General features: G+C 39.3%; 1 protein-coding gene across 1 annotated transcript; it reads right to left on the bottom strand.

Moving 5' to 3' along the window:
- Positions 1–10,154: 10,154 nt before the first annotated feature.
- On the bottom strand, positions 10,155–11,087 carry LOC140611423 (olfactory receptor 7A17-like). The gene has a single exon (XM_072788186.1). The coding sequence runs from the start codon at positions 11,085–11,087 to the stop codon at positions 10,155–10,157; it is 933 nt and encodes a 310-aa protein (XP_072644287.1).
- Between the last annotated feature and the right edge of the window lie 6,119 nt (positions 11,088–17,206).

Raw genomic sequence — 17,206 nt, 5'->3', positions numbered from 1 at the left:
GTTATGTTTAGAATCCCACATTACCTTCAGAAATAAAGAATATGATGCTCAGGATGCTTAAAATTTTAGTAATTACCTAAGAAAGGCATTAAAACTTATGTACAGTCTTTGTACATAGAAAACCCAAAAGACGGGATCCCTGGGTGGCGCAGCGGTTTGGCGCCTGCCTTTGGCCCAGGGCGCGATCCTGGAGCCCCGGGATCGAATCCCACATCGGGCTCCCGGTGCATGGAGCCTGCTTCTCCCTCTGCCTGTGTCTCTGCCTCTCTCTCTCTCTGTAACTATCATAAATAAATAAAAATTAAAAAATTAAAAAAAAAGAAAACCCAAAAGACTCCACCCCAAGATTGCTAGACCTCATACAGCAATTCAGCAATGTGGCAGGATACAAAATCAATGCCCAGAAATCAATGGCATTTCTATACACTAACAATGAGACTGAAGAAAGAGAAATTAAGGAGTCAATCCCATTTACAATTGCACCCAAAAGCATGATACCTAGGAATAAACCTAACCAAAGAGGTAAAGGATCTATACCATAAAAACTACAGAACACTTATGAAAGAAATTAAGGAAGACACAAAGAGATGGAAAAACATTCCATGCTCATGGATTGGAAGAATTAATATTGTGAAAATGTCAATGTTACCTGGGCAATTTACACATTTAATGCAATCCTTATCAAAATACCATGGACTTTCTTCAGAGAGTTGGACAAATCATCTTAAGATTTGTGTGGAATCAGAAAAGACACCGAATAGCCAGAGGAGTATTAAAAAAGAAAACCAGAGCCAGGGGAGCATCACAATGCCAGTTTTCAGGTTGTACTACAAAGCCGTGGTCATCAAGACAGTGTGGTACTGGCGCAGAAACAGACACATAGATCAATGGAACAGAATAGAGAATCCAGAAGTGGACCCTCAACTTTATGGTCAACTAATATTCGACAAAGCAGGAAAGACTATCCACTGGAAGAAAGACAGTCTCTTCAATAAATGGTGCTGTGAAAACTGGACAACCACATGCAGAAGAATAAAACTAAACCATTCTCTTATACCATACACAAAGATAAACTCAAAATGGATGAAAGATTTATTTTTTTTCCATTCATAAAACTTTTATTCCACTTACATGAACGTAGTACACGTGTTCTTAACAATTATGCTTGGATTGTTCATGAAAATTTCATAAGACATTAAAAAAAGCTAGCCATCATCTCAAGTTATTTCCCTGTTAACTATTTTTACAGCTCATGCATGTTAGGCAAGTATCAAAAAAAAATCACAAAAGCAAAAAATCAAAACAAAACAAACGAGAAAAAAACCTAAAAAAAAAAGTTAAGTACACGGGATTTTTGTTTTGCTGCTATGCTTGATATACATAAAGTAATGGATATCAAGCAATTCATTTTTACTGCATCTTTACTTGTACATTTGTTCTTAGGTTGCCTAAAACATTTAAATACAAATAAAAGGATTGTAGCAAAAATAATGAAAGCAAACGGCAGGTAACTTTACAAATAATGGAATGTGAACCATCTCTGCCCTTATCCAGGTAAATTGGGTCACAACTAAAGGAACACTTCTGCAACTGTAGTCAAAGGTATGCACATTGAGAATGAGTATTCCACAGATACTAGTGGTTCACATGTAGTATCTACGGGATACCCATTTCTACTACAGCCTTCTAAGTGCTCTAAACCTTAAAGTACCCACAATAACTACACCTGTATCTGGAACCAACTATCCCTTTTATTCCCCACTGGGACGAACCAATATGTAGGCAGCTTTCTTTGCTTAGACATGGAAGCAGTTATAACACTGGCCCTTGTGAAGCCAAAATGTACCAAAAGTACCATGCCAAACTTTATAACTAGTATAAAAATTCCACATCCCCATATTGGCCACCTCAAGATGAAAACAGATAACTCCCTAAATGTTAACTGGCTCTACTCCCCTAATATTCAACATAAAACCACATGGGAAATATAGAAATTCAAATAGAAGTAACATAAACCTGTCATAAATCGTAAACAAAAAACTATTTGTGGGACAGCATGAATGACAAGTGATCTACTGTGTAAATTTTAGAATGAGGTAGACAAAAGTTGGAAGGCCTGTTAATATCAGGGAAATACAAATCAAAACCACAGTGAGATACCACCTCACACCAGTAAGAATGGGGAAAATTAACAAGGCAGGAAACCATAAATGTTGGAGAGGATGCGGAGAAAAGGGAACTCTCTTACACTGTTGGTGGGAATGTGAACTGGTGCAGCCACTCTGGAAAACTGTGTGGAGGTTCCTCAAAGCGTTAAAAAAGGACCTGACCTACGACCCAGCAATTGCATTGCTGGGGATTTACCCCAAAGATACAGATGCAATGAAACTCCAGGACACCTGCACCCCGATGTTTATAGAAGCAATGTCCACAATAGCCAAACTGTGGAAGGAGCTTCGGTGTACATCGAAAGATGAATGGATAAAGAAGATGTGGTTTATGTATACAATGGAATATTACTCAGCCATTAGAAACGACAAATCCCCACCATTTGCTTTGACGTGGATGGAACTGGAGGGTATTATGCTGAGTGAAATAAGTCAATCAGAGAAGGACAAACATTATATGGTCTCATTCATTTGGGGAATATAAAAAATAGTGAAAGGGAATAAAGGGGAAAGGAGAAAATATGGGTGGGAAATATCAGAAAGGGAGACAGAATATGAAAGACTCCTAACTCTGGGAAACTAACTAGGAGTGGTGAAAGGAGAGGTGGGCAGGGGTTGGGGGTGACTGGGTGAGGGACACTGAGGTGGGCACTTGACGGGATGAGCACTGGGTGTAATTCTGTATGTTGGCAAATTGAACACCAATAAAAAATAAATTTATTAAAAGAAAAATAAATAAATGAAAATAAGTAAATAAATAAATTTAGGAACTTAAGAAATATATATGTGTATGTATACATATATATACACATATGCATATACATGTTAAAAGATATGCATATACATGTTAAAAGATATATGATATATCTTATTATAATTATAACTATATTATATATAATTACATTATAAATAATAGTATATATTGTGTATACTGGAGGGACACCTCAGTGGTTGAGCGTCTGCCTTTGGCTCAGATTGTGATCCTGAGGTCCCGGGATTGAGTCCCGAATCGGGATCCCCACAGGGAGCCTGTTTCTCCCTCTGCTATGTTTGTGCCTTTCACTCTGTGTCTCTCATGAATAAATAAATAAAATCTTAAAAAAAAAAAAAAAGAAACGACAAATATCCACCATTTGCTTCAACGTGGAGGGACCTAGAGGGTATTACCCTGAGTGAAATAAGTCAATTGGAAAAGGACAAACATTATATGGTCTCCTTCTTTTGGGGAATACAAAAAAATAGTGACAGGGAATAAAGGGGAAAGGAGAAAAAATGAGTGGAAATATCAGAAAAGGAGACAGAACATGAGAGACTCCTAACTCTGGGGAATGAACTAGGGGTGGGGGAAGGGGAGGTGATGGCGGGGGAGGGTGACTGGGTGACGGGCACTGAGTGGGGCACTTGATGGGATGAGCACTGGGTGTTATTCTATATGTTGGCAAACTGAACACCAATAAAAAATAAATTTACAAAAAAAAATGTCAGTGAGGGTGACAAAACATGAGAGACACCTAACTCTGGGAAATGACAAGGGGTAGTGGAAGGGGAAGTGGGCAGAGGGTTAGGGTCAATGGGTGATGGGCACTGAAGGGGGCACTTGGTGGGATAAGTACTGGGTGATATGCTATATGTTGGCATAAATAAAAAAAATTTTTCAAATTAAATTTTTTTCCAATAAAAAATTTTTCATAAATAAAAGGAAACTTATGTACAGTCTTAAATTGTACAGAAATAGAAACTTGCACTACATACTCTTCATTTTCATGCAGATCCTTTAATTCACCTTAAGTGTACATTTTTTTAAATTTTTATTTATTTTTTAACAATAAATTTATTTTTTATTGGTGTTCAATTTGCCAACATACAGAATAACACCCAGTGCTCATCCCGTCAAGTGCCCCCCTCAGTGCCCATCACCCATTCACCCCCACCCCCCGCCTTCCTCCCCTTCCACCACCCCTAGTTCGCTTCCCAGAGTTAGGAATCTTCATATTCTGTCTCCCTTTCTGATATTTCCTACCCATTTCTTCTCCCTTCCCTTCTGTTCCCTTTCACTATTACTTATATTCCCCAAATGAATGAGACCATATAATATTTGTCCTTCTCCGACTGACTCATTTCACTCAGCATAATACCCTCCAGTTCCATCCACGTCAAAGCAAATGGTGGGTATTTGTCATTTCTAATGGCTGAGTAATATTCCATTGTATACATAAACCACATCTTCTTTATCCATTCATCTTTCGATGGACACCGAGGCTCCTTCCACAGTTTGGCTATTGTGGACATTGCTGCTATAAACATCAGGGTGCAAGGGTCCCGGCGTTTCATTGCATCTGTATCTTTTGTGTAAATCCTCAGCCGTGCAATTGCTGGGTCTAGGGCAAATCTATTTTTAACCTTTTGAGGAACCTCCACACAGTTTTCCAGAGTGGCTGCACCAGTTCACATTCCCACCAACAGTGCAAGAGGGTTCCCTTTTCTCCGCATCCTCTCCAACATTTGTGGTTTCCTGCCTTATTAATTTTCCCCATTCTCATTGGTGTGAGGTGGTATCTCATTGTGGTTTTGATTTGTATTTCCCTGATGGCAAGTGATGCGGAGCATCTTCTCATGTGCATGTTGGCCATGTCTATGTCTTCCTCTGTGAGATTTCTATTCATGTCTTTTGCCCATTTCATGATTAGATTGTTTGTTTCTTTGCTGTTGAGTTTAATAAGTTCTTTATAGATCTTGGAAACTAGCCCTTTATCTGATACGCCATTTGCAAAAATCTTCTCCCATTCTGTAGGTTGTCTTTTAGTTTTGTTGACTGTGCAAAAGCTTCTTATCTTGAAGAAGTCCCAATAGTTCATTTTTGCTTTTGTTTCTTTTGCCTTCATGGGTGTATCTTGGAAGAGGTTACTGTGGCCAAGTTCAAAAAGGGTGTTGCCTGTGTTCTCCTCTAGGATTTTGATGGAATCTTGTCTCACATTTAGATCGTTCATCCATTTTGAGTTTATCTTTGTGTATGGTGAAAAAGAGTGGTCTAGTTTCATTCTTCTGCATGTGGATGTCCAATTTTCCCAGCGCCATTTACTGAAGAGACTCTCTTTCTTCCAATGGATAGTCTTTCCTCCTTTATCGAATATTAGTTGACCATAAAGTTCAGGGTCCACTTCTGGGTTCTCTATTCTGTTCCATTGATCTATGTGTCTGTTTTTGTGCCAGTACCACACAATATGATGACCACAGCTTTGTAGTACAACCTGAAATCTGGCATTGTGATGCCCCCAGATATGGTTTTCTTTTTTAAAATTCCCCTGGCTATTCGGGGTCTTTTCTGATTCCACACAAATCTTAAAATAATTTGTTCTAACTCTCTGAAGAAAGTCCATGGTATTTTGATAGGGATTGCATTAAACGTGTAAATTGCCCTGAGTAACATTGACATTTTCACAATATATATTCTGCCAATCCATGAGCATTGAATATTTTTCCATCTCTTTGTGACTTCCTCAATTCCTTTCAGAAGTGTTCTATAGTTTTTAGGGTATAGATCCTTTACCTCTTTGGTTAGGTTTATTCCTAGGTATCTTATGCTTTTGGGTGCAATTGTAAATGGGATTGACTCCTTAACATTCCTCAACATCTTAAAAACCATCTACGAAAAGCCCACAGCAAATATCATTCTCATTGGGGAAGCACTGGGATCCTTTCCCCTAAGATCAGGAACAAGACAGGGATGTCCACTCTCACCACTGCTATTCAACATAGTACTAGAAGTCCTAGCCTCAGCAATCCGACAACAAAAAGACATTAAAGGCATTCGAATTGGCAACGAAGTCAAACTCTCTCCCTCTTCGCCGATGACATGATACTGTACATAGAAAACCTAAAAGACTCCACCCCAAGATTGCTAGAACTCATACAGCAATTTGGCAGTGTGGCAAGATACAAAATCAATGCCCAGAAGTCAGTGGCATTTCTATACACTAACAATGAGACTGAAGTAAGTGTACACTTTTTATGCACGTTATTGTGTGTAATTGTACTCCAATTGTACAATTGTACAGGTAGGATCCAGAGCACAGGCAGCTCATTCTCACTTAAGAAGGGGTGGGAGATAGTACTTCTAATGGAGAAGAAAGCCAGATGTTAATACGGTTGTACAAATATTGGAATTAAATTTAGCTGATTCCTATGATAAACGAATTGTTTTCTATAAAGATCCTACATATGGAAACGTAATAATAAAAGCTGATAAAGTGGCTGAGACAGAAGAGCACTATAGCCACGCACAACACCATGGTTCACTCTTAGAAACACCATGTAGACATTCACACTTGACCAGATCTATGAGGACCCAACTGAGATTGGAAACACACCCCAGCATATAATTCCATTTGATCGTAAAGGTATTATTATGTCCCTTTTGACAAGGACAACCTGTTATACAGCAAGAGCTGACTGACACAATAATCCAAGCAAACAGTCATGAGGCAGTTAGAACATGCACTGCTTTTTATTTGTGATGTATGATCTGACCTTAAGAAATACAGTCATGACCATTCTGTGATTCAAGTTTTTTTTTCTGATGACTTTATGAACAAATGACTATATGTGGGCTTCCTTGCAGGTAAGTGGGAGAGTTTGAAGGGCATTCATATTTGTGCAGGAAAACTGGTGACCCTGGACCACAGGAATGACAGCACATTAAACCCTCCAGTGAAATATCATCCAATTCTCCTTCAGAGCACAAAAGAGGTACAAAATGGGTGAACACCAATAAAAAATAAATTAAAAAAATAATAATAATAAAAACAAAATGGGTGATTCTGATACTGTTCATTCACCATCCATTAGCATTTGTCACAAATATTAGGAAAAGGGAGCTATTTCATGTAATAATAGGGTCATATTAGCAGGTAGTGGCAGAAATTTTCAAGTAGAAACAGGAAGGTAACTGGGTGATAAAACATACAAGACACTAAGCAATCCTTCACCTCAAAGAATAAACCCCCTCAATTGTAGACACCAATCTTCCATGCCTCAATAATAGATGCCTAGCATGAAAAAGAATAGTAATTAAATTGGTGGCTTGAAATGGTGCTCCCTCACAATTTTTAAATTTTTTTTAATACAAGTATAATTGGCACACCTGGGTGGTTCAGTGGTTGAGTGTCTGCTTTGGCTCAGGGCATGATCCCAGGGTTCTGGGGTCAAGTCCTGTATCAGGCTCCCTGCAGGGAGCCTGCTTCTCCCTCTGCCTATGTATCTGCCCCTCTCTCTGTGTCTCTCATGAATAAATAAATAAAATCTTTTTAAAAAAATGTTAAGTACCAGTATAAATAATATACTGTGCTATACTAGTTTCAGGTATACAATATAGTGACTCAGCAATTCTATGCATTATTCACTGGCCATCACAATAACTGTACTCTTTTTTTTAAGATTTATTTATTTATTTATTTATGAGAGACACACACAGAGAGAAGCAGAGACAAAGGCAGAGGAAGAAGCAGGCTCCATGCAGGGAGACCAATGTGGGACTCCATCCTGGGACTCCAGGATCACGCCCTGAGCCAAAAGCTGACGCTCAACCGCTGAGCCACCTAGGCATCACAAGTGTACTCTTCTTTTATTAACTGTATTTATTTATTTGTTTGTTTATTTATTTATTTATTTATTTATTTATTTACTTATTTATTTTAAAGAAGAGAGAGAGTGAGCATGGGGAGGAGCAGAAAAAGAGAGAGTCTCTGAAGCTGACTCCACCCTTAGGAGGAGCCCAAAGTGGGGCTTGATCTCAGGACTGATATCATGACCTGAGGCAAAATCAAGAGTCAGACACCAAACCAACAAAGCCAACCAGGAGCCTCTTAATCTCCTTCAGCTATTTCACCCATCCCCCTACCCACCTGCCCTCTGCCCACTACTTTGTTCACCATATTGAAGAGTCTGGTTTTGTGTTTGCCTCTGTTTTTGTTTGTTCATTTTGTTCCTTAAATCTCACATGTGAGTGAAATGATATGGTATTAACTTTTCTCTGACTGATTTATTTCACTTAGTATTTATGCCCTCTAGATCCATCCATATTGTAAAAGGCTACATCAAAATAAAAAGTTCCTGCACAGCAAAAGAAACCATCAACAAAACAAAAACAACCTACTTATGGGAGAAGATACTTTCAAGTGATATATCCAATAAGGAGTCAACTTCCAATATACATAAAGAACTTATAGAAGTTAACACCAGAGAATTAATAATAATTAAATTCAAAAAATGGCCAGAAGTCATGAAGACCTTTCTCCAAAGAAGACATTCAGATGACCAACAGACACATGAAAAAATGCTCAAAGATACTATACAAAAAACACACATCCTCAGGGAAATTCAAACTGAAATCACAATGAGATCTCACCTCACACCTATCAGAATGACTAAAATCTACAATGCAAGAAACAACAGATATTGATGAGGATGTGGAGAAAGCACTTTTGCTGGTAATGCAAACTGATACAGCCACTCAGAAAGCAATTTGGAGGCTCCTAAAAATTACAAATACAACTACCCTATGATCCAGAGATCCCACTACTGGCTATTTATGTAAAGAAAATGAACCCTCATATTTGAGGTCATCTCTGACACTAAGATCATATCAGGTCAATCTATTAATTCAAAATTGTCTTTCCACATAAACTGCACTGGGAGATTTGTTTGCTTATCAGTATTTGCCAGTGGCTATAGTAGACATTCTGGACACCTAGGTGAATAATAGAATAAAACAAGTAGACTAGTTTTAAAACACAATAGCATGTTTATAGAGAAATTGCCTGATATGAAGCTTTTGAGTTCTGAAGCATCCATTTCAAGGATAACCTTGTTGAATAAACATACTATTAGGTGTATGACACTATTACTACATAAGCACTCAGGCTGCCCCCAACCGTGAAATAATTTTTCAGAGAGCCCTGATAACCTAAATACTGAACATGAGTGACCCTACTCTCCCTGTCTGTGCTAGAATTTCAGTCTTATATTTTAACCTTGTCAATAAAGAGTGAACCTGGGAACCCCTACCTACTCTGCTCATGGACCCAAATAAAAGGAGGGCCACCAGTTGTGAACTTTCTCTCTCTCTCCCTCTGAAACTCTGCACCCCTAACAGCCCAGATCTTTCAGCCTCTGCCTCCCAGGACCTGGAAGTAATAAACCTGGTTTTGTTGGAGATCTCTGATGGGTGCCACTGAAGTGTGTCTTATAATCACAGTAAGAACCCAAGGGACAATGAAGCCATTGCTGAGGCTCTGGTCAGGGAAGTGTCTGTGGGAATGTCCACAAGCACACAGGCATAGGGGAGTGCCCCAGCTTTCCTAACATGAGCATCCTTGTCAGGAGCCTGATATACAAAGGGAACAATGTTAGAGTCCACATTATCAGGAAGAGGAGTGAATGTAGTGATGGAAAAAGATTGACAGATTCAAAGTGAAAACTGGAGTTTTGTACTTCCATCTACAATAAAGTTATGTGAAGGGCTTACTGGCCAAGTGGAGTTTCTTCCATATGAAGAATATAGCTCATTCTTATTCTTTTGGGAAATCAATGGGAAATTTACTTGGCATGGTATAAGTCATTTGAAATGAATTTATTTTTAAGAAATCTAACTAGCACCATGCAAGATACAGAAACTTCCAGGCATTTGTGACCAAGGATGGGGAAAATATTGGGATATGAAAATGGACAAAGGGGAAACTGTATATCAGACAGAATAGAAGATTTATAAAAAGTTACCCAAATGTATAAAGAAGTTGAATTGAAACAAATGAGCACTGGATGTTATGCTATATGTTGCCAAATCGAACTTCAATAAAAAAATATACAAGAAAGAAAGAAAGAAAGAAAGAAAGAAAGAAAGAAAGAAAGAAAGAAATGGTTACTGCCTCTGAGGCTGTAAGCCCTGCAATCATGGGCACATCTTCAGCTCAGTCCCACAATGACTGGCCCTTACATCACTGGAACTCCAATGATTCTTTTCAGAGCCCTCTTTATGTCTTTGTTCCTCAGGCTGTAGATGAAGGGGTTCAGCATGGGCGTGACCACTGTGTATATTACTGAGGCCACTGCACTTGAATGAGAGCTCTGGGTAGCAGCAGAGCTAAGGTACACTCCTATGAGTGTACAATAAAATAAAGAGACAACCAAGAGGTGAGATGCACAGGTGGAAAATGCTTTATACTTGCCCTGAGCAGATGAGATTCTCTGTATGGAGGAAACTATCTTAGAGTAAGAGTAAAGTATCCCAGTGAGGGGACCACCAGCCAGAAAAACAGCTGCAAAATACATCACCAGGTCATTAAGAAAGGTGTCAGAACAGGCAAGTTGGACCACTTGATTGAGTTCACAAAAGAAGTGGGAGATTTCCACCTCTGAACAGAAGGACAGCCACAATACCATTAAGCTTTGTAATAAGGAATTCAGCGCACTTATCATCCAGGACATCAGAACCAGCAGTGCACAGCAGGTAGGTTTCATGATGACCCTGTAGTGCAGGGGGTGACAGATGGCCACGAGGCGGTCATAGGCCATCACAGCCAGGAGAAAGTCATCCAGTGCAGTGAAGAGGAGGAAAAAGTATATCTGAGTGATGCAGCCTTTATAGGTGATGACTTTAATCTGAGTCTGAATGTTCAGGAGCATCTTGGGGACGGTGGTGGAGGTGAAACAGATGTCTACAAAGGACAGGTTGGCAAGGAAGAAGTACATCGGGGTATGGAGGTGAGGGTCTGACCTGACAGCCAGGATTATGAGCAGGTTTCCAAAGATAGTGATCAGGTACATGGAGAGGAAAAGCCCAAATAGGAGGGGCTGCAGTTCTGGTTCCTCAGATAATCCCAAAAGAAGAAACTCTGAAATTTGTGAATCATTTCCTGGTTCCATGTAGCAGAAGTGACTACCAGGGAAAACAAAAAAATAACATGGCTAATTTTCACAATTATAAACATTACAAATATCATTCAAATTCTACAATTTCTGTTTTTCATTCAAAAAGTCAATCTCCATACTTTTTGTATGGAACCTGTCCCCTTTGCACCTCCTCCCCCATGCCAGCTCCAAGTAGGAATGTGCATCCCACACTTGGCCTTCTTCCCAAGTACTCATGGATTCTGTACTTTTAATGAGAAATTAAGTCACACATCTGAGGAATGAACTTGAGTACTGACTAGCCTCCAGGCAGAGAGATTGGGTCAGGACACAAATGTCTGCACAGTTCAGTGACAGAAGATAAGCAGATAGAAGATCAAATAGAATATCAGAAGGCGACAGGTGCTGTGAAGAAAAAGTCAGTAAAAAGGAAAGAGCGCACAGAGGTGCCATTTTTTACTGGTTGCTCAGGTAGGGAGCACACATTTATACAGAGGCCTCAGCAGGACACACAGGGTTACCCAGGGAAAGGTGTGCCCATCAGGGAGAACAACCAGTGCAAAGGCTGTGAGAAAAGAGTTGGTCTTTTTAAAATTACTCTGTTGCCACAGATTCAGTGAAATGGGCCGAGTACTGCACTGTTCCCTGCATCTGACGTGGGATGTGAAGGACTGTGCCTTCCTGTTTTTTACAGCCTTGTGGAAATGCAGTTGAGAACCAAAAACTCAGGTGAATAAACAAAATATAGATTATAGCAAATAAGATGAAGAAATGGAACAATCGATTGGGACAGAGCAAATGGGAGTGGTTGCTCTTTTTTCTTGCTTTAACATTCTTCCTCAATGCTTTAATGATCCATAATGGAGATTTGAAATAAATTCTGCCTATTTGTTGAATAAAAAAAAATAAAAACTAAAAAGTAAAATTAGGGATCCCTGAGTGGCGCAGTGGTTTGGCGCCTGCCTTTGACCCAGGGTGTGATCCTGGAGACCCGGGATCGAATCCCACGTCGGGCTCCCGGTGCATGGAGCCTGCTTCTCCCTCTGCCTGTGTCTCTGCCTCTCCCTCTCTCTGTGTGACTATCATAAATAAATAAAAAAAAATTTTTTAAAGTAAAATTAATTTATAATATATGAGTGTGGGTGATGTATACTATAAAGTTAGTTTTGTGAACAACACAGTGATTCAATGAATGTAGACATTACACCGTGCTCACCATGTGTGGGCTGCCATCTGTCACCACTCAACACTAAATGATATCACTGACTATATTCCCTAGGCTTTTTATTCCCGGGATTCATTCATTCCTTAACTGGAGGCCTGTATCTCCCACTCCTCTTCACCAGTCTGCTTTTCATTTGTTCCTTAATTGTTTTAAAAATCACCACCAGGCTATTCTCCCCTCCAGCTACAATAATTAGGCAAACAATGATATAAGGCCAGCTGTCCACATAGATTGTCTTTCCTCTAAAAATGTCAAACCACATCCAAATCCCAGGAGTTAAGTCTCCTATGAGCATATAATCATGGGTCTCCATTTGAATAGAATCATTTTCTGTCCAATATGTAAAGAAACATAAAAAATCAGTTTCAACAACTTTGAGGAAGAAAAGTGGGGAGAAAGATCTAATAAGCTCAGGTGGCCCCTAGGGATGGTGAGGAGGAGCAAGCATCCTTGATTCTGGCAACCCTCCAGCCTCACTTATAGCACTTTGATGCCCAGAATAATAAATCAGCAAAAGGCAATGTATCCAAAAGAAAAAGTAGAGATGATGATACATTATCAAGACATTTGAAGATCCCACCAGAATAATAAGCAAAGGGAAGACACCCACAATTCACAAAAGGAAATACACACAGTACAACAAAAGTGGGGGACTTTAGAAGATTATTTGCCAAAAGAACTTTTCTAAATGATATAAAATGCAAAACTTGATAATCAGAAACGTGGATTTTGAATTGTGGATACACATATTTGCTATTTGAACTTGGAGAGCAACCAAACTGTTCTAACTTTCCTCCACCAAACAGTAGGACTAGAGGTGTCCATCTTCCTCAGATTTATGGAAAGAGTTTGGCATAGTTCCCTCCTGTTGATACTGAGTGCTTATCACTGCTGATGAATTTTGACTGAATTTCTCTTCTCTTCATTGTCCCCATCACTTCCCCAATTCCACAGTCTTAGTTCAGTCCTGTGTCATCTCTCCACCTACCACAGGCTGGCGCCTTCTAACCAATATTCACCTTTGCCCAATGAGATCTTTCTATGTTGCAGTTAACTTACTATCCAACTCCCCACCTGAAACCCTTCCCAGTGACTCCTCACTGGACACTGAACCACAAATTCCATAACTTCCAACACTTGGCTTGCTAGCTTCACCTGAAGCCCCAGTCTCCAGGCTCAGAGCCTCCATACACCTGCTGCCCTCTGCTTGGAGTCACCCACTGGTCTGTCTGGGATTCTTCATTTCCTTTCTATCTATCCCATCTCCTCTTTCAAATTGCAAGGAGTCATTTCCTTCGTGAATCTTTGTGGTTTTTTTTTAACATTCTCACAGAAAAAGAATAATTTCTCTTGAAATGATTTAGATGCAGGGGCTATCACTGTACAACTTTTATTTAAATCCACATATATTTCCCTGGTAGACTGAGTGCCCTGTACCTGTTATACATACTCCTGCCCTTTACTCCCAGACTTAGTTTAGATGGAATAGGTATAGAATAGGGACAGATTAGGAATAAACACATCTTGCATGAAGAAATGAGAGAATCTCCTCACAGAAGTTGCCAGTGATGAGAGAAAAACAGAAGCAGGGAGCTACTAACACAGGAATGGAGGAGGTGGGAGAGCAATGTTTTCTATATTCTGAGATTGGGACCATTTGTGGGGTCAGACAGTGGTTTGTAAAAATAGAATAGAATAAATAGGGAAGAATAAAAATATCACCAGTGCATTGTACATAGTCAAGGAGCATCCCAAATCTTTTTTGTGCTAAGTTCAACAAGTACTTCCTTTTTACATATTAAACCAATTGACACTAATTGAATGAGTTCACTGCACCAACAAACACCATGACCCTTGGCTCCAGGCTAGGCTGGGTTAGCCTGTCAGGTGACCTTAGGTAAAAGCTTGCAGCTTCCATTCTCTCTGAACATTTCCTGAATACCTGCTGAGTTCTGAGACCCACCTGGATTGAGTCTCTGAGAAGAAGGTCTCCAGGTGAAGATCTGAATTCCTCCCTGAATGGTTGATGATGAAGAACAAAGCTCTGTTCCCAGACAGGACAGCAGGAAGCAGTGAAGTTCAGGTCCCTCAGCAGACTTAGGAATCCAAATGTAAAAACCATGTCTCCTCCAGCTCAAGGTTGAACAAGCCCAGTGGCTGTAGGAGAGCAGATATTTACAGCTCCTTCTGTTTGCTGTATCTGTTTCCTATTCCTGCTCATTCGACATATTTTCCATGATTACTTCAACCCCTGAGCATGTCTCCCCATGGGAAATTATCTGGACAGAATGGTATTTTTTCCTATAGATTCTCTGTTCCCAAGAGACCAGGCTAGAATTCGAGTGCATCCACTGTTTTCTTTTTACTCCTCCTTGAACTAGCCTGGCTTCAAGAGCTCTAACATTGAAAGTTTCACAGCCCTTAGTGAAAATCTTTTCCAAATCTAAGACTGAGGAACCTGTCTTGACCATGTCCCTGGGTCTGAAAAACATGGACTTGTGGTGGGAAAGCAACTCCTGATAGCTCTAGAAAATTTCTCTTGTGTCCCCAGTAAGAAAAGTGTGTTCCTTTACTAATAAAACATGGTACAACAATCTTGGATTCTTAATTCCTTTGACAAATCAATTAGGAGTTTTGTGTTTTTAATATGGGTTAAATGTTGACATTTAGTTCTTCATTTATAAAACAGTTGGTAATTATAACAGATCTCTTTAGACTGTTTAATGTACCACAAGCTGAGCTTAGAATACTATATGGATAGTGTCATTTATTTTTTGCAAAACCTATTCTATGAAGGCCATAAAATGATGAGCTTGATTCCACATTTGTAGAAATGAGACTGGAAGGGTTGAGTGATTGACCCAGAATTATGAATTGGGTCATTATGAACCAATGTACTTTAACTGGAGTGCAACAAGATGTAGAGAAGACCCCTACCAAAATCAATACAAATAAATCAACACCCTGACACAGAATAGTGAACCTTGCAAATTTCAGTGATAAAGAGAAATCCTTAAAGCAGCTTGAGACAAGAGATTCCTAACATATAGAAGGAGAAACATTATATTGACACCAGACCTATCCACAGGGACCTGGCAGGCAAGAAAGTGCTGGTGTGATATATTCAGGGAACTAAATGAGAAAAATATGTAGCCAAGAATACTTTATCCAGCAAGGCTGCCATTCAAAATGAAGAAGAGATAAATACTTTCCAAGACAGAAACTGAAAGAATATGTGACTATCAAACAGGCTCTGCAAGAAATATTAAGGGGGACCCTGTAAGCAAAGAGGGAGTCCAAGAGTAACATAGACCAGAGAGACACAGTACAATCTGCAGAAACAGGAACTTTACAGGTAATACAATGGCACTAAATTCATATCTTTCAATAATTACTCTGATTGTGAATGGGCTAAAAGGACCAATCAAAAGAAACAGGGTATCAGACTGGATTTTAAAAAGCAAGACCCATTCATATGCTGTCACCAAGAGACTCATTTTAGACCTAGAGACACCATCAGATTGAAAATAAGGAGGTGGAGAAACATTTATCATGCAAATGGACCTCAAAAGAAAGCTAGGGTAGCAATACTCATATCAGATAAGTTAGATTTTAAACCAAAGACTGTAGTAAGATATGAAGATGGACACTATATCATATGTAAAGGGTTTATCCAAAAGAAGATCTAACAGTTATAAGTATTTATGCAGTTAATTGGGTTGATAATTATATCAACCAATTAATAACCAAAGTAAAGAAACACATAGATAAAAATACATTCATAGTAGAGGACTTCAACACCCCACTCTCAGCAATGGAGAGATAATCTAAGGGAAAGATCAAAAAAGAAACAAGCGCCTGGAATGACATATAGCACCAGATGGACTTCACATATATATACAGAACATCCCATCCTAATACAAAAGAATGCAAATTCTTCTCAACTGCATCTGGAACATTCTCCAAAATACATCACACCCAAGGCCACAAATCAGGTCTCAACCAATAGCAAAAGACTGGGATTATTCCTTGCATATTTTCAGATGATATGCTTTGAAACATGAACTCAATCACAAGAGGAAATTGGAAGGAACTCAAACACTTCAAGGTTAAAACGCATCCTACTAAAGAATGAATGAGCCAACCAGGACATTAGAGAAAAATTAAAAGGATTCATGCAAACTAATGAAAATGAAAACACAACTATTCAAAACCTTTGGGATTGTGATGCCCCCAGCTATGGTTTTCTTTTTTAAAATTCCCCTGGCTATTCGGGGTCTTTTCTGATGCCACACAAATCTTAAGATGATTTGTTCCAACTCTCTGAAGAAAGTCCATGGTATTTTGATAGGGATTGCATCGAACATGTAAATTGCCCTGGGTACCATAGACATTTTCACAATATTAATTCTGCCAATCCTAGAGCATGGAATATTTTTCCATCTCTTTGTGTCTCCCTCAATTTCTTTCAGAAGTGTTCTGTAGCTTTTAGAGTATAGATCCCTTACCTCTTTGGTTAGGTTTATTCCTAGGTATCTTATGCTTTTGGGTGCAATGGTAAATGGGATTGACTCCTTAATTTCTCTTTCTTCAGTCTCATTGTTAGTGTATAGAAATGGCACTGATTTCTGGGCACTGATTTTGTATCCTGCCACACTGCCAAACTGCTGTATGAGTTCTAGCAATCTTGCGGTGGAGCATTTTGGGTTTTCTATGTACAGTATCATGTCATCTGTGAAGAGGGAGAGATTGATTTCTTGTTTGACAATTTGAATGCCTTTTATTTCCTTCAAAGCTGTGGTCATCAAGACAGTGTGGTACTGGCACAAACACAGGCACATAGATCAATGGAACAGAATAGAGAACCCAGAAGTGGACCCTCAACTTTATGGCCAACTAATATTCAACA

This window comes from Canis lupus, chromosome 19 (genome assembly GCF_048164855.1).
Source record: "Canis lupus baileyi chromosome 19, mCanLup2.hap1, whole genome shotgun sequence".
NCBI classification, from domain to species: Eukaryota; Metazoa; Chordata; class Mammalia; order Carnivora; family Canidae; genus Canis; species Canis lupus.
The sequence above is the reverse complement of the archived record's forward strand: the minus strand, read 5'-3'. Positions and strand labels throughout refer to the sequence as shown.